Source organism: Cydia amplana, chromosome 22 (assembly GCF_948474715.1).
Source record: "Cydia amplana chromosome 22, ilCydAmpl1.1, whole genome shotgun sequence".
Lineage (NCBI taxonomy): Eukaryota > Metazoa > Arthropoda > Insecta > Lepidoptera > Tortricidae > Cydia > Cydia amplana.
Window position 1 is genome coordinate 10363922 of NC_086090.1, and position 19681 is coordinate 10383602.

The following is a 19681-nucleotide window of genomic DNA, read 5'->3' on the forward strand; positions in this document are numbered from 1 at the left end:
AACTGAATAGTTTGCGCGAGAGACACGTCCAAAGTGGTAAAATGTGTGTCCCCCCCCCCCTGTAACTTCTAAAATAAGAGTGATGGTTGTAATAAGGTTCACTTTTAACTATTTTGGATTTTTGGATTTAAATAAATCAGAAAGACGTGTGATCTTGTACGGGTTTATTAGGCGACTAAAGGATAGATATACATAGAAAGAGAAGGCAGGAATGTAATTGAAAATGCATGCATAGGGTTCAAATTTAACACAACATACCGCCCACCAAAAGGACACTTACGTCCTTTTCATAACCTTACAATAGTACAATTTAAATTGAATCAAATTGACATTATAAAGTTTCAGTATCAACGGGCAACGCACATAATTTAGATATAGATCGTTTCACTATAGCACTACCGGATTTGACACTGTACACTCTAGTAAAACCGTCTTCAGCAGGATGTTTGTCCATGATGCGGCCCAGTGACCATTTGCCTGGAGGTAAGTTATCAGTTTTGATAAGCACTATATCTCCTATTTTAAACTCTTTCTCTTTTTTCAGCCATTTAGGTCTTTGTTGCAGTCTGGATAGGTACTCATCTTGCCATCGACGCCAAAAATCTGCCAACAGTTTCTGCGTGAGTTGCCAGCGTGACAAGGTATGTATTTTACATTCTTTATAATCTGCTGCTGGAACAACGATAGGGGCTTCGCCTATTAAGAAATGTCCTGGGGTGAGTATTTCAGCGTTTTCAGGATCTGAGTTATCGAGTGGGCATAGGGGCCGGGAATTCAAACAGGCTTCAGTCTCGTAAAGTACCGTCGTAAATTCTTCAAACGTCAGGTTTGTTGTCAGAACTCTCTTTAAATGGTATTTTATGGACTTGACGCCGGCCTCCCAAAGGCCACCGAAGTTAGGGCTGTAAGCTGGAATGAAGTGCCACTGTGTGCCTTCGATTGCAAGTGTCTCTGCTATTGGTCCGGTAAATTTCAATTTAGCTTCATTCCAGGCTTCAACAAGTTCTTTGTTAGCACCTACGAAGTTTCTACCCTGGTCGCTCCACAGGTGAGTACATTTTCCTCTTCTAGCGACAAAACGTTTGAATGCTGCTATGAATGCTTCTGAGGTAAGGTCTCCAACCAGTTCAATATGAATTGCCTTGACGGCCATGCAAATAAAAATAGCTATGTAGGCCTTCACAGTTTTTCCTCCTCGGCCTTTAGACGTCAATATCTGGTATGGCCCTGCAAAATCTACTCCACTGTGTAGGAATGGTCTCGAAGGAGTGACCCTCGGCTCCGGTAAATCTCCCATGATTTGCGGCTTCGACGTAGCATTTTGTTTTGCACAAGTAAGGCATTTTTGAATATGTTTCTTGACTAAGGACTTAGCTCGCAATATCCAGTACTTAGAACGTAAGTAGCATAGCATTTCAGGCAAAGTGCCATGAAGCGTTCTTGTATGTGCATCAGCAATTATTAGTGGCACTAAAGCGTTCCTGTTTCCCAGAATGATAGGATGCTTTCTGTCTTCGTCTATATTTGCATATCTGAGGCGACCGCCCACCCTGAGGACCTTGTTTTCATCTACGTATGGGGCGAGGGATCTTAGGGAGCTCTTTCCTTTCACTTGTTTATCTGATGTCAATCTTTCTATTTCTTCTTGATACTCTTCTTGCTGTACCTTTTTTATGCAAATATTCATGGCGTTTTGTAATTCCATTGTAGTAATATCCTTATCAATGCCATCTGGATTTTTCTTGCAGTTTAAGAATCTTAGGCAATAGACAATACCTTTAAGTAGTTCAGTTAGGTTATCAAAATCTCCAAATTGTGTACTCAGTGCCTTTTCTTGTCTTTCCAGGTCTTCAATATTCAGGTAAGTTTGAATTTTCTGTACCTTTATTTCTTCATCTGTTGTAAAATCTTCTTGTTTACTAATATTTATTTCTTTTTCAGATAACCAGCTCGGGCCGTGCCACCACAGATCACAGTTCTTAAGTGTGGTCAGCTTCATCCCTCTTGAAGCGATATCTGCAGGATTATCTTTAGATTGCACATGGTACCAGTGTTTGTTGTTTAGGTTCTCAACGATTTCTACAACGCGGTTGGCTACAAACGGTTTCCATCTATTGGGTTCTCCACAAAGCCAAGCGATTACTATCGAAGAGTCGGTCCATGCGAACATGTTTGTTGTTGGTATTCTCATCGCTTGTCCAATTTGTTTCATGAGTTTAGACAGGAGTAACGCGCCACATAATTCTAAGCGCGGGAGGGAGATAGTTTTCAAAGGTGCTATTCTCGTTCGTGCAGCGATGATTTTGGTTGTTATTTTGTTCTCGCTTTCAACTCTTATATATACGACGGCAGCGTATGCTCGCATAGATGCGTCGCTAAATCCGTGTATCTGTATCTTTTCTTCTTCCGAGTCTGTTGTGCCAAGCCATCTATCCATCTTTATATCTTTGACATTTTCAAAATCATCTCTTATCTGTTTCCATTCTTCTTCGAGCTCAGGACTGACACATTCGTCCCAAGACACTTTTTCAAGCCATAACCTTTGCATCAGCATCTTCGCCATAACAGTGCTTGGTGCGATCCAGCCTAGTGGATCAAATAGCTTTTGTACATCTGATAGTATCCCACGTTTAGTTATCGTCTTTGGCATTGGTGATAGTGACAAGTTGTATTGAAACTGATCTGCACCAAGGTTCCATGCAATTCCAAGTGCCTTTATAGTTCCATCAAGGTTCAGTTCTATCTGTGCATTCGCTGATCTTTTATCTTCATCGATAGATTTCATAAATTCAATGTTATTAGAGGACCATTTCATGAGTTGAAATCCGCCTTGTTTCAGGATGCGTGTTACTTCTTTAGCTATTGCGATCGCTTCCTCAGCGGTTGCTGCCCCTGACAGCATGTCGTCCATATAAAAGTCTTCTTTTATTGTTTTGATTGCCACTTCGCTGTGCTTGTTTGTTTGTTTACCAAGTTGTTTCTCTTCTTCATCAGTAGCAATCTTCTGAAGTGTTTTGACCGCTAAGTATGGAGCTGGAGCGGTACCGAAAGTGACTCGAAGCATACGGTACTCTTTTAACTCTTCAGACTCGTCTTGTCGCCAAAGAATGCGTTGGTAATTTGCGTCCTCTTTTGTTACCAATATTTGGCGGTACATCTTCTGGACATCTGCCACGAAGCAAACTCGTTTCAGTCTCCATCTCATTAAAAGATTTCTTAAGTCATCTTGTAGTTGTGGGCCTATCATCAGTTCATCATTTAATGAGACGTTGTTTGATCCTTTGCAGGAGCCGTCAAATACAATACGTGTGCGCGTGGTTTCTTTATCGTCGCGAATTACAGCGTGGTGTGGTAGGTATACCGATTTATCTTCTTTTTCCTTTTCAGGTACTTCTTCTAGATGTCCTTCTTCAAGGTAATCATTAATACCCTTTATGTATTCTGTTTTCAGGTCCGGCGAACGCTTAAATCTTCTTTCTAGTTGCATGAACCTCTTTGTAGCTATCTCTTTTGTATTACCATCAAGTACTTTTGGATTCTCAGTCTTAAATGGCAGTTTCACAATGTATCTTCCTTCTTGGTTTCGAGTGACTGTTTTTTCATAGATTTCTTCACATAGCTGTTCTTCCTTGGTATATTTTCTCTTGGTGTCTGTTTCTATTTCCCATAGAGACTTCAGTGTGTCTTCTATATCGACCTGATGGTGCATGACGAGGTAAGAATCTTCTTGTGATGTGCTATCACTCTCTCCAAAAAGAATCCAGCCCAGGTCAGTCTTTTGTGCGCATGGTGTACCTGGTGGACCTTTGACTACTTCTGCTTGCAGTATTCTAGCGTATACTCGGACCCCTAGCAAGAGATCTATGGGTCCCGAGTTGTTGTAATTAGGATCCGCTAGCTGTAATCCTTGTAGATGAGGCCATGGTTGTTGAACAATATGCTTCTTAGGTAACTTCCTGGTCAGCTGTTTCGACATTACATAAGCCTTAACCGGTAGGACAAATGTTTTATCCCACTGTGATTTTATTTGTAGCTCACAGACGTGGTTGATTTCTGCTCTCATGGAACCCAAGCCCGTGATGCTTCCCCTTACATGTTGTCGGTCAAGCTTTAGTAGTTGAGCCGCTTTCTCGCTTATAAATGATTCTTCGGAACCCTAGTCTATTAGCGCGCGCAGTGGAATGATGTGACCTTGATTGCTTCTTGCTTCCACCACAGCAGTCGCTAGTAGTGCTGAATTCTGTCTAGTATTGAGATGTAACGCGATCACTGTGTTTGCTTGCACTTCTTCTATGTCTTCTACAACATGTAATGATGAAGCCAGTGGTTGTGAGGGACTCGTAGGGGCCACAGGCTCAGTCTGCTTTAGTTGATGTAGAAGGGAGTGATGACGTCGGTGACATATTCTACAGGACACAGGTACTCGACATTTTGATGCTGAATGCCCTGGTACTAGACAGTTGTAACATAAGTTGTTATTCTTGACATATTCGCTTCTCTCCGTAGGTTCCATCTTGGTAAACTCCTTGCAGTGACATAATGTATGACTTTCTTTACACATTACACAACTCCTGTTCTCGAAGGTAGGTGTGGCAACATGGCATGTACTTCGCTCCTTGTTTGACTTCACTTCTTTTGTATTATTCGTAAGTAGTTCCAGTGTACGAAACTTGGCCTCTAGAAACTCCTTAAAATCGTTCCACTTCGGTAAGGGTTCAGAGTCACTCTTATACGCATGCTCTTCCCAGTCTTTATGCGTCTCTGGGTCCAATTTCTGAACGAGCAAAAATATCACAAGTGGATCCCAAGAGTCAACAGAAACATTCAGGTTTTGAATGTTGTGTAAGCACTCTGACGTTGTATCTAGGAGTATTTTCAGTTGAGCAGCTGATTGTGTGTTCATTTTACGCTGGTTAACCAATTTCTTCAAATTATTGTTCAAAATTAATCGTTTGTTGCCATACCTTGTTTTCAGGATGAGCCATGCTTGTGAATAATTATCAGACGTAATTTGAATGTGCCTCAGTAATGACGACGCTTCAGCAGTAACACTTGTCTTCAAATAATGTAGCCTTTGTACGTCACTTAACATCTTGTTGTTATGCACGAGTGATATGAATAAATCCTTGAACGCGGGCCACTCTTCGTAGCTTCCACTAAAAGTAGGTAACTCGATCCGCGGCAAACGTACGAAGTTGTTTTGTGTTCCTGCTATAGCATAGCTGGAGTTAGCAACAGAAGTTTCCATCAAAGTTTCATGCATTAAACTTGCAATTCGGTCCATCAAATCTCCTCTGAGTACGTTGTACAAATCTTCGTAAACAAAGAATTCTTCGTTTAAAAAGTATGGTAAAACACCCCTTTGTTCCGTAGGTGTAGCCTTGACCAACTCTTGGTGACTGTGGTTAAACGTAGCCCAGTATTCGTCAATCATTTTAAGCCGAGACTCGATGTAACCCTTGGTTAATCTCTCCTTAGGGCATTTCTTTAGGTTAACTTGTGTTTTCCGAAGCACTGTAGCACTATCCTCAAGCACAGCGAGTAATTGTTTTTGTTTTTCAGTCATTGTTAACGATAAAACACTGCAATTTCACGTACAAGTCTATTAAAACGCCGTTATAACTTTTAGCAATAAAACTTGTTAATAATCAAATAAACTCATTAGTTTGAGGTGCAATTCGTTAGCATCTGCCGGCTCCTTATCTCTGGAATGCGGCTCGCTATTGTTCTCGCCGCCGGGCGGCCGGTGTCCGATGCACTAATTGATCCGGTTCGATTGCGACCATATGATGGTTGTAATAAGGTTCACTTTTAACTATTTTGGATTTTTGGATTTAAATAAATCAGAAAGACGTGTGATCTTGTACGGGTTTATTAGGCGACTAAAGGATAGATATACATAGAAAGAGAAGGCAGGAATGTAATTGAAAATGCATGCATAGGGTTCAAATTTAACACAACAAAGAGAATGATAAAACTAAAAAAAATATATGATGTACATTACCATGTAAACTTCCACCGAAAATTGGTTTGAACGAGATCTAGTAAGTAGTTTTTTTTTTATCCATCATAAATCGCCTAAATACGGAACCCTTCATGGGCGAGTCCGACTCGCACTTGGCCGCTTTTTTATGGAATGGGGAGTTAAATATCGGAATGGAAATCGTCTAACAAATAGGTACATTTAAACCCAAATTTCAAATGCTTATCATAAAAAAAAAATCATATAGTCGTATTTGAAACGTAAAATGCTCTAGTGCAGAAACGTGTCATTTTCTGCACACCTTTTAGAACAGCAATGACCCACTTTCAGAGCATGAGAAATGAAAACTATATTCCTTCACTGTAGTAAAAGCTGGTTTATACAAACTGAACTCGATGTGAATATATATGAAATGCTGAAATAAAATAACTTATGCGATAAACTTTTTTGGCATTTTGTCAGTTCCATCTTAAATATGCAAGTGGCTTTAATATTTATGGATAGCGGCCAAACTTTACTTTATACTTTTTACCCCTGAGAGCTTTCACATTTATTTTAGGTAAATTTGAACTAATATTAGGGATACTGTACTAGTTTTTGATAACTGCAAGTGTATAATTATTTTTGAATAAAAAGTAAACAGTGTGGTGTTGGCATGTCGCAGCGGGCTTCTCATCCACAAAGAAGGATGATTAGCGGTAGAATGCCACCCGCGTGTTTGTGCCGTGCGCGGGGACCCGTACGGGTGGAGAAGGAGATCCTGGGAGCGGGCGCGAAGCGGGGGTCTGCTGTCGTTATCCCCGTTAGAAGAAGTTCCTTTGGCTCTGGATTCATCTCACACGGGAGGTCTAGACTTAGCCAGTCAAGATCAATCGGCTGTTGTGTCCAGTCAGATGGCCGCATGGCGAGTGTCCTGGGGTGTAGGGGTCTGTAATCGGCGGAGCACGATTCCCATGTCGGCTGTGGAGCTGACTAGGGTTTTGGCACCGTGCGGATTCATGGGCAACGCACTTTGGGACGCTATATCAGCTTGGTATCCCTGATGTGTCAAAGCATCCCAAATGTGAGGCTCCGTGGAGGGTGGGGAGCCAAGCTGCTGAAATTTTCACTGGTGGTTTTATGGATGACATATTACCAAAAACGACGGAAGGAGGAAAAGCCGGACCCGTACGGGATGAGGCAAAGGCGCATAGCGCAAAGGTTGCTGCTCCAGCGGTTCGTGGGCCTGTCCCTGACAGGAACGCGAGAGCAGGTAGTGGCAAGGTGTGGAGGTCCGCGAGGACGGAGGACGCGCACGGCGCGAAAGGCAGAGGCCATGGTGGTGCAGGCCACTCCAAAGGTACCACTCGAACTTTTCCCCAAGGGTCGAAAAGCGAATGCGCCCAGCAAGTTTCCCTAGGGGGACCGACTAGCGTAGGTGCCGGAGGAGTAGGCAGCGGAACGATGGCCTACTGCGAGAGGCGAACGGGAGCACCGCTTCCAAATCCTGCTGGCGTTGCTCCGGGCGCCCCTGACAGCACGGCCATGCCTACGGGCGTGGACGTGCAGTCGGGTGGAGGAGCCGCTATGTCCAGGAGGCAGAAGAGGCGTGCGAAGGCGCGAGGAAAGACGGACGCGGAATCGGTGGCTGGACCCTCCACAAGTGGAGCGGGAAGGCCACAGAATAAGAGGTCACTGGGGGCCAGTGGCGACTCATCTCTGCTCGCTGGTGACTGCAAGAGAACGAGGGTGGGGGGATCGTTCGCGGAAGTCACGGCGAGCGAGAAGATGGCCATCGTCCCAGTGGCCTTCCCTGCCGAGAAAGTGATGCAGGAGCATATGCCGGCCATCGTAGGAGCTCTGCTCCTATTTCTGGATGAGGCCGCAGAGCCTATGCCCGACATCACACTCGGCAACCTCGTGGGGGGCGCGCTCAACGTCACCTGCAAGGGGAGGGAATCCGCGGCATGGCTCAGCACGGTAATCGGAGGTGGGGAGATTGCCGGGCTGCGCCTAAAGGTCGTGAGTGCCAAAGATCTGCCGAAACCGGTCAAGATGGCCTGGAAAACGGTGGTCGATGGCAGTCAGGATATCGCGAGGGCCCTCAGGGTGCTGCAGAGGAGGAACCCTAGGCTGCGCACATGCGAGTGGAAGGTAGTCGACACCGTGGGGTCGGGGCCGAGCACTAGGCGAATCGTACTGATGGACCGGGTGTCGGCCGCCGTCATCAAGGAGGCCGGCTACGTTCTGCACTCGGGGCTCGACACCAGCCACTTCAAGCTTCTGGAGGAAGCGCGGGAGCAGGGGCCTGGGGGGGCTGAGGTCGAGCCGGGTGGGGTGGGGGGAGAGGGGGGTGAGGTAGCCCAGAAGGCTACGGTCGCTGTGGCGACAGGGGGGGCCCCGGGATGGGAGGCGCCACCAGCCGGTGACGCACCTGTGGAGGTGGCTAAGGACCAGCCGGAGGAGGCGGGGGACATGGTGCAGCTGGGAGAGGACCATGCCGGACTGTGCATGACTCGAGCATCGTCACCGATTTCATCGATGGCGGGCTCAGAGGATCTGCGTGGTCTGGCGGAACTCTACCTGGAGAGTACCATGTCACCCATGTCCTTCGACGACACGGTCCAGGAGGTGGCTGCTGATCTCAGCACCACCAAACAATAAACGCCGCAATGGAGGGCTTAAGGTGCGTACAGATAAATCTTCAGCACAATAAAGCAGCCACTGCCCTTCTGGCTAGGCAGCTAAAAAGCGATAAATTCGATATTGCTCTTATTCAAGAACCATATATTTACAAAGGCGAGATAAGAGGCTTAAACGGTACTGGCGGGACATTGTTATATGTTTGTCCTGAGAGTACTATGAGGACATGTATCTATGTTAAAAATGGCATTAACGCTATGCTTCTACATGCTTTCTGTTCCAGGGATCTGACCATGGTCAAGATCCAAAACAAGGGGGGGGGCAAGGCGCTAATCATCTCATCAGCCTACCTTCCCTACGAGGCAGCGGATCCAATCACTGGGCAACTGAGGGATCTTGCTATCTACGGCAGCCAGGTGAACACCGACCTGGTCATCGGCTGCGACGCAAATGCACACCACGTCATCTGGGGGAGCTCAGGTGTCAACAGAAGAGGGGAGAAGGTACTGGATTTTCTGGTAAGCTCCTCTTTACAAATATTAAATAAAGGCAATGAACCGACATTCGTCAATGCGAGGCGGGGTGAGGTTATTGATATAACGCTAGCGTCCAACAACGCGAGTAATAAGATCAGCTCATGGCATGTCTCTGGGGAGATTTCTTTATCGGACCACAGATATATATGCTTCAGGTATAAGACTAAAATCGAATTAGGAACTATACGCAAACGGAATCCCAGAAACACCAACTGGTTAGCGTTCAAAAGCGACCTGAAGGTGGAACTGGGAGACCCTAAAGGCAAGTTAAACTCTATTATTGACATAGAACTTGAAACAGACAGAATAGTACAAGCTGTCTGCACAGCTTGGTCAAACAACTGCCCGGAAAAGAAAATCCTGGCGAAGAAGGCGCCTTGGTGGAACCCGGAGATTGCTAAACTCCGGAGGGAAACCAGGGCTGTCTTCAATGATGCTAAAAGGACCAATGACTTTGAGCATTACGCGCAGAAACTCACGGAATACAGCAAAGCCGTGAGGAAAGCAAAAAGGAAAGCATGGATGAACCATTGCGATCAAATCAGGTCCATACCGGAAGGCATGAGACTCACAAAGGCACTAGCCGCAACGAAGTCAGTCCCACTTACTTCCATTAGAAGAAGTGACGGAGGAATGACTGAAACGGGGCTCGAAACCCTTAAAGTTATGTGTAACACACACTTCCCAGGCTCGATAATACATCAGAGCGTAACGGACGATGTAGTAAACAGTGCAATGGAACAATCCATTAGCACAACCAGGTACAACTGGGACACGTCTAAAAAGGTAGTAGATCACGATAAGATACAATGGGCACTATCCACATTTCAACCATACAAAGCCCCGGGGCCAGATGGAATCTACCCCATACTACTACAAGAGGGCGCCAATGTACTAATACCGCACTTAGGTAGATTGTACAGAGCGTGTATAGCCTTCGGACACGTGCCGCGTGTATGGAGGATGGTAAAAGTAACGTATTTGCCTAAACCAGGCAAAGCAGATTACACAGAAGCCAAATCATACAGGCCGATAAGTCTGTCATCGTTTTTCCTCAAAACACTGGAGAAACTGGTAGACAGACACATAAGGGATGGTCCTCTTAAGAGGCATCCACTGCACCAATTGCAGTGTGCGTACCAGCCGGGTAAATCGACTGAAACGGCACTACACCTGGTGACAACCAGAGCGGAACAGGCGATAGAAAACAAAGAACTATGTCTGGCTACTTTTCTAGACGTGGAGGGGGCATTCGACCGCACCACGTATCAGGCAATCAGTATTGCAGCATCTAAACATGGCATAGAGCCGACAATCTGTAGATGGATTGGTACTATGCTAAATAGCCGACTAATAACATCCTCCCTTATGGGAGACGAAATACTAGCTACGGCTACGAAAGGTTGCCCACAGGGTGGGGTTCTCTCACCAACTCTCTGGAGTCTGGTAGTTAACTCACTGTTGGAAGAACTAAACAAAGGCCCAATACATACGGTAGGGTATGCAGATGATTTAGTGATTCTTGTAAACGGAAAATTCCCGGGAACAGTATCGGAAATCATGAATAAAGCACTGAAGCAAGTGGAGAGATGGTGCAACTGTCATCAACTCTCCATAAACCCAGGCAAAACAGTGGTAATACCGTTTACCAGGAAAAAGACCCTTAATGGCATGAAGCAGCTGAAGCTTTATGGAAGGGTCCTGGAAATGTCCAATGAAGTGAAATATCTAGGCGTAACACTTGATAAAGAACTGAACTGGAGAAAGCATGTCGAACTCACAATCACCAAGGCACTTAGAGTGTTTGGAATGTGTAGATCGGCTTATGGCAAAACGTGGGGTCTAAACCCCAAGGTACTAAGATGGATCTATACCATGATGGTAAGACCAATCATCTTGTACGGATGCCTGGCATGGTGGCCAAGGACACTAAAGAGAACATGCAGGGATGCCCTTATGAAAATACAAAGAACGGCATGCATGGCTATTACTGGTGCGTTTAGAACGACGCCAACCGCGGCGATGGAGGTACTGCTAGACCTTCCACCGTTACACCTAGTGATACAATCTGAGGCGCGGAAATCGTTACACAGGTTGGCCCTAACAGGCCTCTGGAGCGATAGCAAGCCAAAGACCAAGCACACAAACATGGAATGCGACAATTTCGTGAAAAGGATTACGAACATGGGCTGCGATAAAATGCAACCCAAGTTTGTATTCCATAAGAATTTTAACGTTAAAATTCCAACAAGGGCAGAATGGACCGAAGGTCTTGAAGCACCAATCCCTGATGAAAACGACATCATATGGTACACAGATGGGTCTAAGACAGAATCTGGTACGGGAGCAGGCATTTATGCAAATGACTTTAGTAGTAGTATAAGCATGGGCAATTACGCCACTGTCTTCCAAGCTGAGACTTTCGCTATAATTGCCTGCGTGCATGAGAATATAGTTAGGCAAACCCAAGGGAAGAATATCTATATACTCAGCGACAGTCAGGCGGCACTCAAAGCGCTTGAATCGCACAGAGTGGACTCTAGACTGGTATATAATGGCGTCCAAGCTCTGAACCAGCTTGGAAGGCAAAACAGAGTGCAACTGGTATGGATCCCAGGGCACGAGGGATTCATAGGCAATGAAAATGCAGATGAACTTGCCAGAACCGGATCTGAAAGCAACTTTATAGGTCCGGAACCATTCGTGGGGCTCTCACAGGGAACCATCACAACGGCTATTAAAGACCATGCCAAGACCAAACATCAGGAAGAATGGAACAGTCTGACGGGTCTAAAGCATGCAAAGCTCTTCATGCAAGGAGTAGACTCCGGCTGGAGCAAAAAGCTTTGGAAACTTAGCAAAAGACAACTCCAAATCATAACGGGGGTGTTCACTGGTCATTACGGGGTCAAGGGAATTCTGACCAAGATGGGACATTCTGACAACACCGATTGTCGTATGTGTGGCGAAGAGGAAGAGACAGTGAAACACTTAATGTGTGAATGTCACGCCCTCGCCAGACAAAGAATGAAGGACTTTGGAGCAGGATATCTGGAACCAAAGGACTTTAAAACGCTACCCATGAGCTCCATCATCCGACACATGGATATGGTGGGAAAAGCTCTTGAGTAGCTGACGGATCTTCTCCAGGGGGTAATTGCACAAAAGATCCCTATGGGTCGAAGTGTATCCGTAAGGGCCCCCGAAAATAATAAGATAAGATAAGATAAACAGTGTGGTGTTTTTCCAAAATTAAAGAAAGAAAGAAGATGTATTTATTGCCACAACAGCGAATACAGAACACACAATATTTAAAAAAGAAGTAACTTAACCTATAAACATTATACCTAATATAATCTTAAATCTTAACCAGACTAACTTTAACCTTATTAACTTTTTGTATCATTGTAGTGGTCACAAATCGTGAACTGCGGTATTTCTGGACCGGTACGACCTTCAAACATTCAAGAAAAGAGCGTACTCTCATATTAAAGGCCGCACTTGCAACCCCTCTGGTGTTGCGGGTGTCCATGGGCGACGGTAATCGCTTACCATTAGGCGATTCCTCTGATCGTTTGCCTTCTATATCCTATAAAAGTATCCCAATTTTGTAAAAGTAAACCCATAAATTAACTTAAAAAACACATAACGAAATATCAACCCTTTTATTGCTGTGAAAAATCCAAGACAATTTCAACCCTTCGAATGAGCTCATAAAGAAGCTTAAATGAAACCGCTCCGGTTCACCCAGGGTTGTCAAAATTATTTCGTTTATTTCTTAATTATTTTGCTATAGGTATATAAAGTTAGTATTTTTTGACCATGCTTATGGCTGAATTTTACTTTTGTGAAATATTGGATGACATTTGTTACGGATGCACTTCGTGTACTTATGGACGAAACATGCCTTGTGTAAATTTGTGATCTACATTTTATTCGCTAATTTTAATTGAATTTGACGTTTACATACTTACTTGAATTATTGATTTGATTCCATGATATAAGGTAAAACTTTATTGATAAATTATGCGTTAATTTGTAAACTATTACATAAAGTTCGCTAGATACAAAAATGGAATCTAAAATTTAAGCTATGGGCGTGAACCTGTATTGATATCTAGAATTAGGAAGAGAAAAAATATTAATGTCTATGTAGGTACCTACCTAATTATAAGAATATGATTAGGTAAGTATGAATCCACGTAAATAAAAGTAACTTTTAGTCATAGTCAATTCAGATTTATATCAAAATGCGGTAATCATATGAAATAAATAAATATTATAGGACATTTTAACACAAATTGACTAAGCCCCACAGTAAGCTCAAGTAGGCTTGTGTTGTGGGTACTCAGGCAACGATATATATAACATACAAATACTTAAATACATAGAAAACAACCATGACTCAGGAACAAATATCTGTGCTCATCACACGAATAAATGCCCTTACCGGGATTCGAACTCAGGACCGCGGCTTCGCAGGCAGGGTCACTACCCACTAGGCCAGACCGGCCGTCAAACCTTGTCAAATACACCCAGACAAAAGTTTGCTTTTTTCTCATTTTGACTGGTTAAGGTTTCGTCGCACAGGCGCGTTTTTCCGCTGACGACCCGCCCGGAAAACGCCGGACGGAACATTTCATGTTTTCTGACGGACTCTAGTGGCAACCCTGTAATACGGGCGAGTGGCGACAATGAATAATGCGATCGCCAACGGCCCAAGTTGGCCGCCCGGCTTCACTGCCTCCGCGATACCGACTCATTTATTCAACACTAGCGACCCGCCCCGGCTTCGCACGGGTTAAAATTATTCATAAACCCTGCTCTTGAATCACTCCATGTATTAAAAAAAAACGCATCAAAATCCGTTGCGTAGTTTTAAAGATGTAATGGCTCCTCTACACGATGGGCCAACGCCGGCCACTCCAAGGGACGCATTTATGCGTTAGAGGGAGGGGAAAAATCGAAGTTCGCAAGTTGCGGGCATTTTTCTCTGTCACTCTAATTACGCTTTCGTTGGAGTAAAAGAGAAAGATCCCCGCAATTTGCGACTTTCGGTTTTCGCGGTAACCCCTCATGTTGGCCGCCTGACGTCATTGCCTAACATCATGGCGTGACGGCTCATATTTTTTTATTTAAGTTAGTTTAATTTGTCGATAAAGGACTACTATAGGATGAGATACGATTTGATGTCGCCATTTCTGACAGGTTTCCCGTGTCGGTAATTAGTTTTCTTAGTTAAATAAAAAAAGGTTGTTCAGAAAATTTCTATAACAAAGGTGTTTAGTACCACAGCACGATTTATTCAGTTACTGTTAATAAGCATGTCTATGAACTTTCAAGACCTGCTTCTAGGCCTTCAAAAACGGGTTTCGCGAAGGTTATAATTAGAAAGTTATAATTTATTTTCCCAACTTTGATGCTAAATTTAGCATCTTTTGATGTATCATTCAACAACTTTTTTAAATGAGTCTAACAACTAATATCAGTTGAGCATCAGACTTTCAAACTCTCCATCTGTGCCAACTACGTATTCTAAAAGTTGCTAAAAATTGGCTACCATATATAAAAGCTAGGAAGAAAAAGAAGAACATTTTATTTTAATTAGTTAATTACCTGCATGCTCACTCATATTTTATGTTTTATCTCGTATTTTCTCTATTTAAGTGAAATGTTAAATTTCTTTTTTGAGAAAATAAATTTCTCTAACCACAACATGGCTCATGGCCACATCAAAATACCTATAATAAGGTGACATGTATTTTACTTGTAGAAGTTGGATAATTATGAGCTAAGTAACTTTGGTAATTAAATTGACTACTCATTTGGCCGGACATTTAAAATACACGTTGAAATGGGAAACATAATTGCCGTTTGGCTCTGGCCTTCATTTCCGAGACCCCGTTTCCAGATATTTGTATTTAATTCTACGAAATTGTGACGAATATAAATTTTATTATGCTATATACTGGAGGGCCTTTGAAATAAATCTTCAGTTCAATTAATGGGGATAGAAGTTGGAAATTAGAAGGCGTTTGTAATATTATTTTTTATTTAATATTTTACCCAGAAAAAGGCACTTATCAAAAATTCTACGTTAAGAGGAACAATTAGGTTACCTAGGTACAACACAACAAGTGTTCGCCCGAAACCGATTTTTTTTTCCGAATCCGAACTTTCGACTGAAATATGGTTTTTATGTCGAAACCGAAACATCACTCGGACACTACAACACGTAAAAAATTATATGTAAATATTTTAATAATTTTTATTTATTTTACTTATATCGTTATTTGAAAAAAGACCATACACCAACTGACTAATTTTCTTCGCTATTTCCCCTTTTTGTATGACAATACATGTATATGGCTTAAACAAGTTAAGCATATTAACGTCTGAAAGTGGTAAACAAGTAAGATAAATAAATGCTCGTTAGAGCGCGTTTTTCGCGCGATAACCTCTTTTACCCGAATATAACTACCATTGTATGACCTCTATATCGGTATAAACAATACGTAATCCGAAATCTAGCTTACACTGGTTAGCGAGGAAATGCGTATCCGTCCGGAATCCCGGGTGACAGCAGGATTTATTCCAACATTTGTATCTCTATATCCGGGATCTGTTTCTTTCTTGTATCAGGTAATATCGCATTGGATGTTTGTGTTTTTAACCTTACTGCGTTGTGTTATGGTCGGTTTTTGCAGAGCTACACTTATTTAGATCTTAGGCAGTTATGCCCCCCAATTGACACGATCGAAAATTGGAAACAATCGATGCGTATAGCTTTTGCCTAACTAAAACGACAAACTGTAGAACGGGGAGTGCTCCGAGGAATTGTTCGGATTAATCCCTGTCGCTTCTTTCCGTCATCGCTCTACGCAACACCATTTCCATCTTCACCGCTTAGATTGGTTGTATGGTTGGCAGTTCTCAACTGTGCGTTTCTCCTGAAACTTCCTGCCTCGGACAGCTAAATTGGGATTCTGCATGGGTCGAAATAACCCAAAAATTTAATACTTAGCGAAAAAAAGTGAATGGCACACTTTTTTCTGACAATCTCTACATATTGTGTATTGTCCTATATCCTATGGTAGGTCGTCTGTTCTGTGATCGAGGGCAATTTTTGTTTTGCTGCAGGCGCATAAATTAGCGCACAAAAGCCCGGACAAAATCAGAGCAAATCACTAAATAGTATAAAACAAAGTCGCTTCCCGCTGTCTGTCTGTCCCTATGTATGCTTAGATCTTTAAAACTACGCAACGGATTTTGATGCGGTATTTTTAAATAGATAGAGTGATTCAGGAGGAAGGTTTATGTATAATTTGTTAACCTGTGCGAAGCTGGGGCGGGTCGCTAGTAATCCATATTTTAAAAACATTTTAACGCACCAATCACGACTCCACCCGAAGCCGAACAACCTTTCCGGATGCTGATGGCTTCTGTAAAACATCCGGTGTTCCAAGGATGTACTTTAAAAGGGAAAATACATTGGATATTGATACCTTTTACGTTTTTCGACTTTTCTGCGCGGAACGGAAGGCAGATTCCGTTTTAAAATTTGGGAAGGTTTTGATGCTATTTTGCTATGATTTTGAGTGTTATCAATATCACGTGCACCAATAAGTGCGAGCGAGACTATTAAGAGCAGCGGTCGGCAACATTTTAGCAGCCAAGGGCCATATAGTAGTTAACGAAGTTTGTTAATATTTATGACTTTATCAGACATTGTCGTTTGTCAGTATTACATACAAAATAGCCAGGGAGGCTCGCGGGCTGCAAGTGACAGGATCACGGGCCGCAGGTTGCCAACCGCTGATTAAGAGTACCTAATAAGTAATAAGTTTGCCTTATTTAGGCTTCTGACAAACTTTTAATTTGTAGAAGCAACGAATTCAATCGATCAGTCAACTAATGCTGATTGGCGCTGATGCTGACCCAAAGTAGAATCAAAATTAGATTGAAACCATATGCTCGCTGAAGGTGCATAGTATGGGCATGTAATGAGGAGGGAGAAATACCATATAGGCAAAAGAATGTTAGGGATGAATGTTGATGGACAGAGAGCGGATGGAAGACCCAAAAAACGATGGATGGATTGTGTGAAAGAGGATATGAGAAAGAAAGGAGTGAGTGCTAAGGTGACGCAAGATAGAGAATGGAAGAGAAAAACATATTGTGCCGACCCCACATAACTTGGGACAAGGGAGGAAAGAAAAAAAGGAAGAAGACTCGCTGAAGGTGCACTTCAACTCATTGCGGTGCGCGTGCCGCGACCGCTGCAGGGGACCATCGAGTGCGCCGAATTCTGGCCGAACGGTGCGGTGTCGCGTTTCGGAGGTTCAGGGGCAAACTGCCGAATCCGACACAAAAGCAGACGATTCAACGAAACCACGCCATTGTGGCACTAACATAGTTTTTAGTTCAAGAAATTTATATGTATGTTAGTCTGTAAGGTATATATGTCGGCGGCAGATCGTAAAATCGGGCATATCGAGATATTCCTAGGCATATCATGAAACGCCGCCATTTCATGATCTGACTAAGATTAACCCAGGCGTATCACGATTTGCCTTATAAAAGAGGCGGCAGATCGGTCAGACCAATGTATTCGTTGATATTCCTAGCTACATACCGGGCGCATCGTAAAATAATTGATGAGATATTCCTAGGCATATCATGTAACGCCGCCATTTCATGATCTGACTAAAATTAACTCAGGCATATCACGATCTGTCTTATAAAAGATTCGGCAGATCGATGGGAGTAATGTATTTGTCCAATTCCTAGCTTCATTCATACCGATCGCAACGTAAAATAATTGCATTTTTTGCCACTGGTGGCGCTGCATTCTATATGGCGCTGCGTCCGAGCCAGTGTTGCCAGATCGTACCTTTTAATACAAGTTTATGTTCCTTTTGAGCCTTGAGGTTTGCTCGATATGGCTGGTGGTCGCTAGGCAGATCATGAAATGCCGGTGTTTCATGATCGGCCTAGGAATATCACCCATTGAGGTTTGCACGATATGGCTGATGGTCGCGCTAGGCAGATCATGAAATGCCGGCGTTTCATGATCTGCCTAGGAATATCACCCATTGAGGTTTGCACGATATGGCTGGTGGTCGCGCTAGGCAGAAATGCCGGCATTTCATATCTGCCTAGGAATATCACCCCTTAAGGTTTGCACGATATGGCTGGTGGTCGCTAGGCAGATCATGAAATGCCGGCGTTTCATGATCTGCCTAGGAATATCACCCCTTGAGGTTTGCACGATATGGCTGGTCGTCGCTAGGCAGATCATGAAATGCCGGCGTTTCATGATCTGCCTAGGAATATCACCCCTTGAGGTTTGCACGATATGGCTGGTCGTCGCTAGGCAGATCATGAAATGCCGGCGTTTCATGATCTGCCTAGGAATATCACCCCTTGAGGTTTGCACGATATGGCTGGTCGTCGTTAGGCAGATCATGAAATGCCGGCGTTTCATGATCTGGCTAGGAATATCACCCATTGAGGTTTGCACGATATGGCTGACGGTCGCGCTAGGCAGATCATGAAATGCATTTCATGATCTGCCTAGGAATATCACCCCTTGAGGTTTGCACGATATGGCTGGTCGTCGCTAGGCAGATCATGAAATGCCGGCGTTTCATGATCTGCCTAGGAATATCACCCCTTGAGGTTTGCACGATATGGCTGGTCGTCACTAGGCAGATCATGAAATGCCGGCGTTTCATGATCTGCCTAGGAATATCACCCCTTGAGGTTTGCACGATATGGCTGGTCGTCGCTAGGCAGATCATGAAATGCCGGCGTTTCATGATCTGCCTAGGAATATCACCCATTGAGGTTTGCACGATATGGCTGGTGGTCGCTAGGCAGATCATGAAATGCCGGCGTTTCATGATCTGCCTAGGAATATCACCCCTTGAGTTTGCACGATATGGCTGATGGTCGCGCTAGGCAGATCATGGAATGCCGGCGTTTCATGATATACCTAGGAATATCACACCCTACATTTGATATGCCTAAACGTCGCTAGGCAAATCGTCAAACGTTGATGTTTGAACGATATGGCTGGTAGTCGCTAGTCAGATCATGAAATGGCGGCGTTTCATGGTATGCCTAGGAATATCTCGATATGGCCGATTTTACGATCTGCCTCCGACATATCTATACGGAAACAGAGACCTAAGCCCTCCTACGTGTACATCACGCTCAACGCAGCTGGCCAACTTTATTGTCACACGTGCAATAGAGTATTTAAGAACAAGTTCGGCCTGGCCAGCCACATAAGGGCTCACGCTAGACAACGTCCATGATGTTTATTTAGGGTCGCCGTCATCGAAAACGACGAGGACTATATATATATATATATCTATGGGCTTTAGTGGCCTGAAAATGAATGATTCTTGGCAATATAAAATTGTTACAATTGAATCGGCCTCCGAAACGGTTTTATTTTTATCAAATGTGAGCGGAAATGGGACGAGGGTTTTGAGAATGGGATCCAGATTGTGTGTATCATGTGAGATTTGAA

At 43.7% G+C, this 19681-nt stretch overlaps 2 protein-coding genes across 2 annotated transcripts in view; one reads left to right on the forward strand and one right to left on the reverse strand.

Moving 5' to 3' along the window:
- Positions 1 to 19681, forward strand: part of LOC134658326 (calsyntenin-1) — a 295963-nt gene that overhangs the window by 46932 nt on the left and 229350 nt on the right. The gene's annotated exons all lie outside the window — the stretch shown is intronic.
- LOC134658478 (uncharacterized) lies at positions 332 to 4063 on the reverse strand. The gene has a single exon (XM_063514162.1). It carries the CDS (start codon positions 4061 to 4063, stop codon positions 332 to 334), a length of 3732 nt encoding a protein of 1243 aa, XP_063370232.1.

Excerpts from the sequence above, each read along its gene's own strand:
- LOC134658478 (XM_063514162.1), bottom strand. The coding sequence starts at position 4,063 with ATGAGAGCAGAAATCAACCACGTCTGTGAGCTACAAATAAAATCACAG.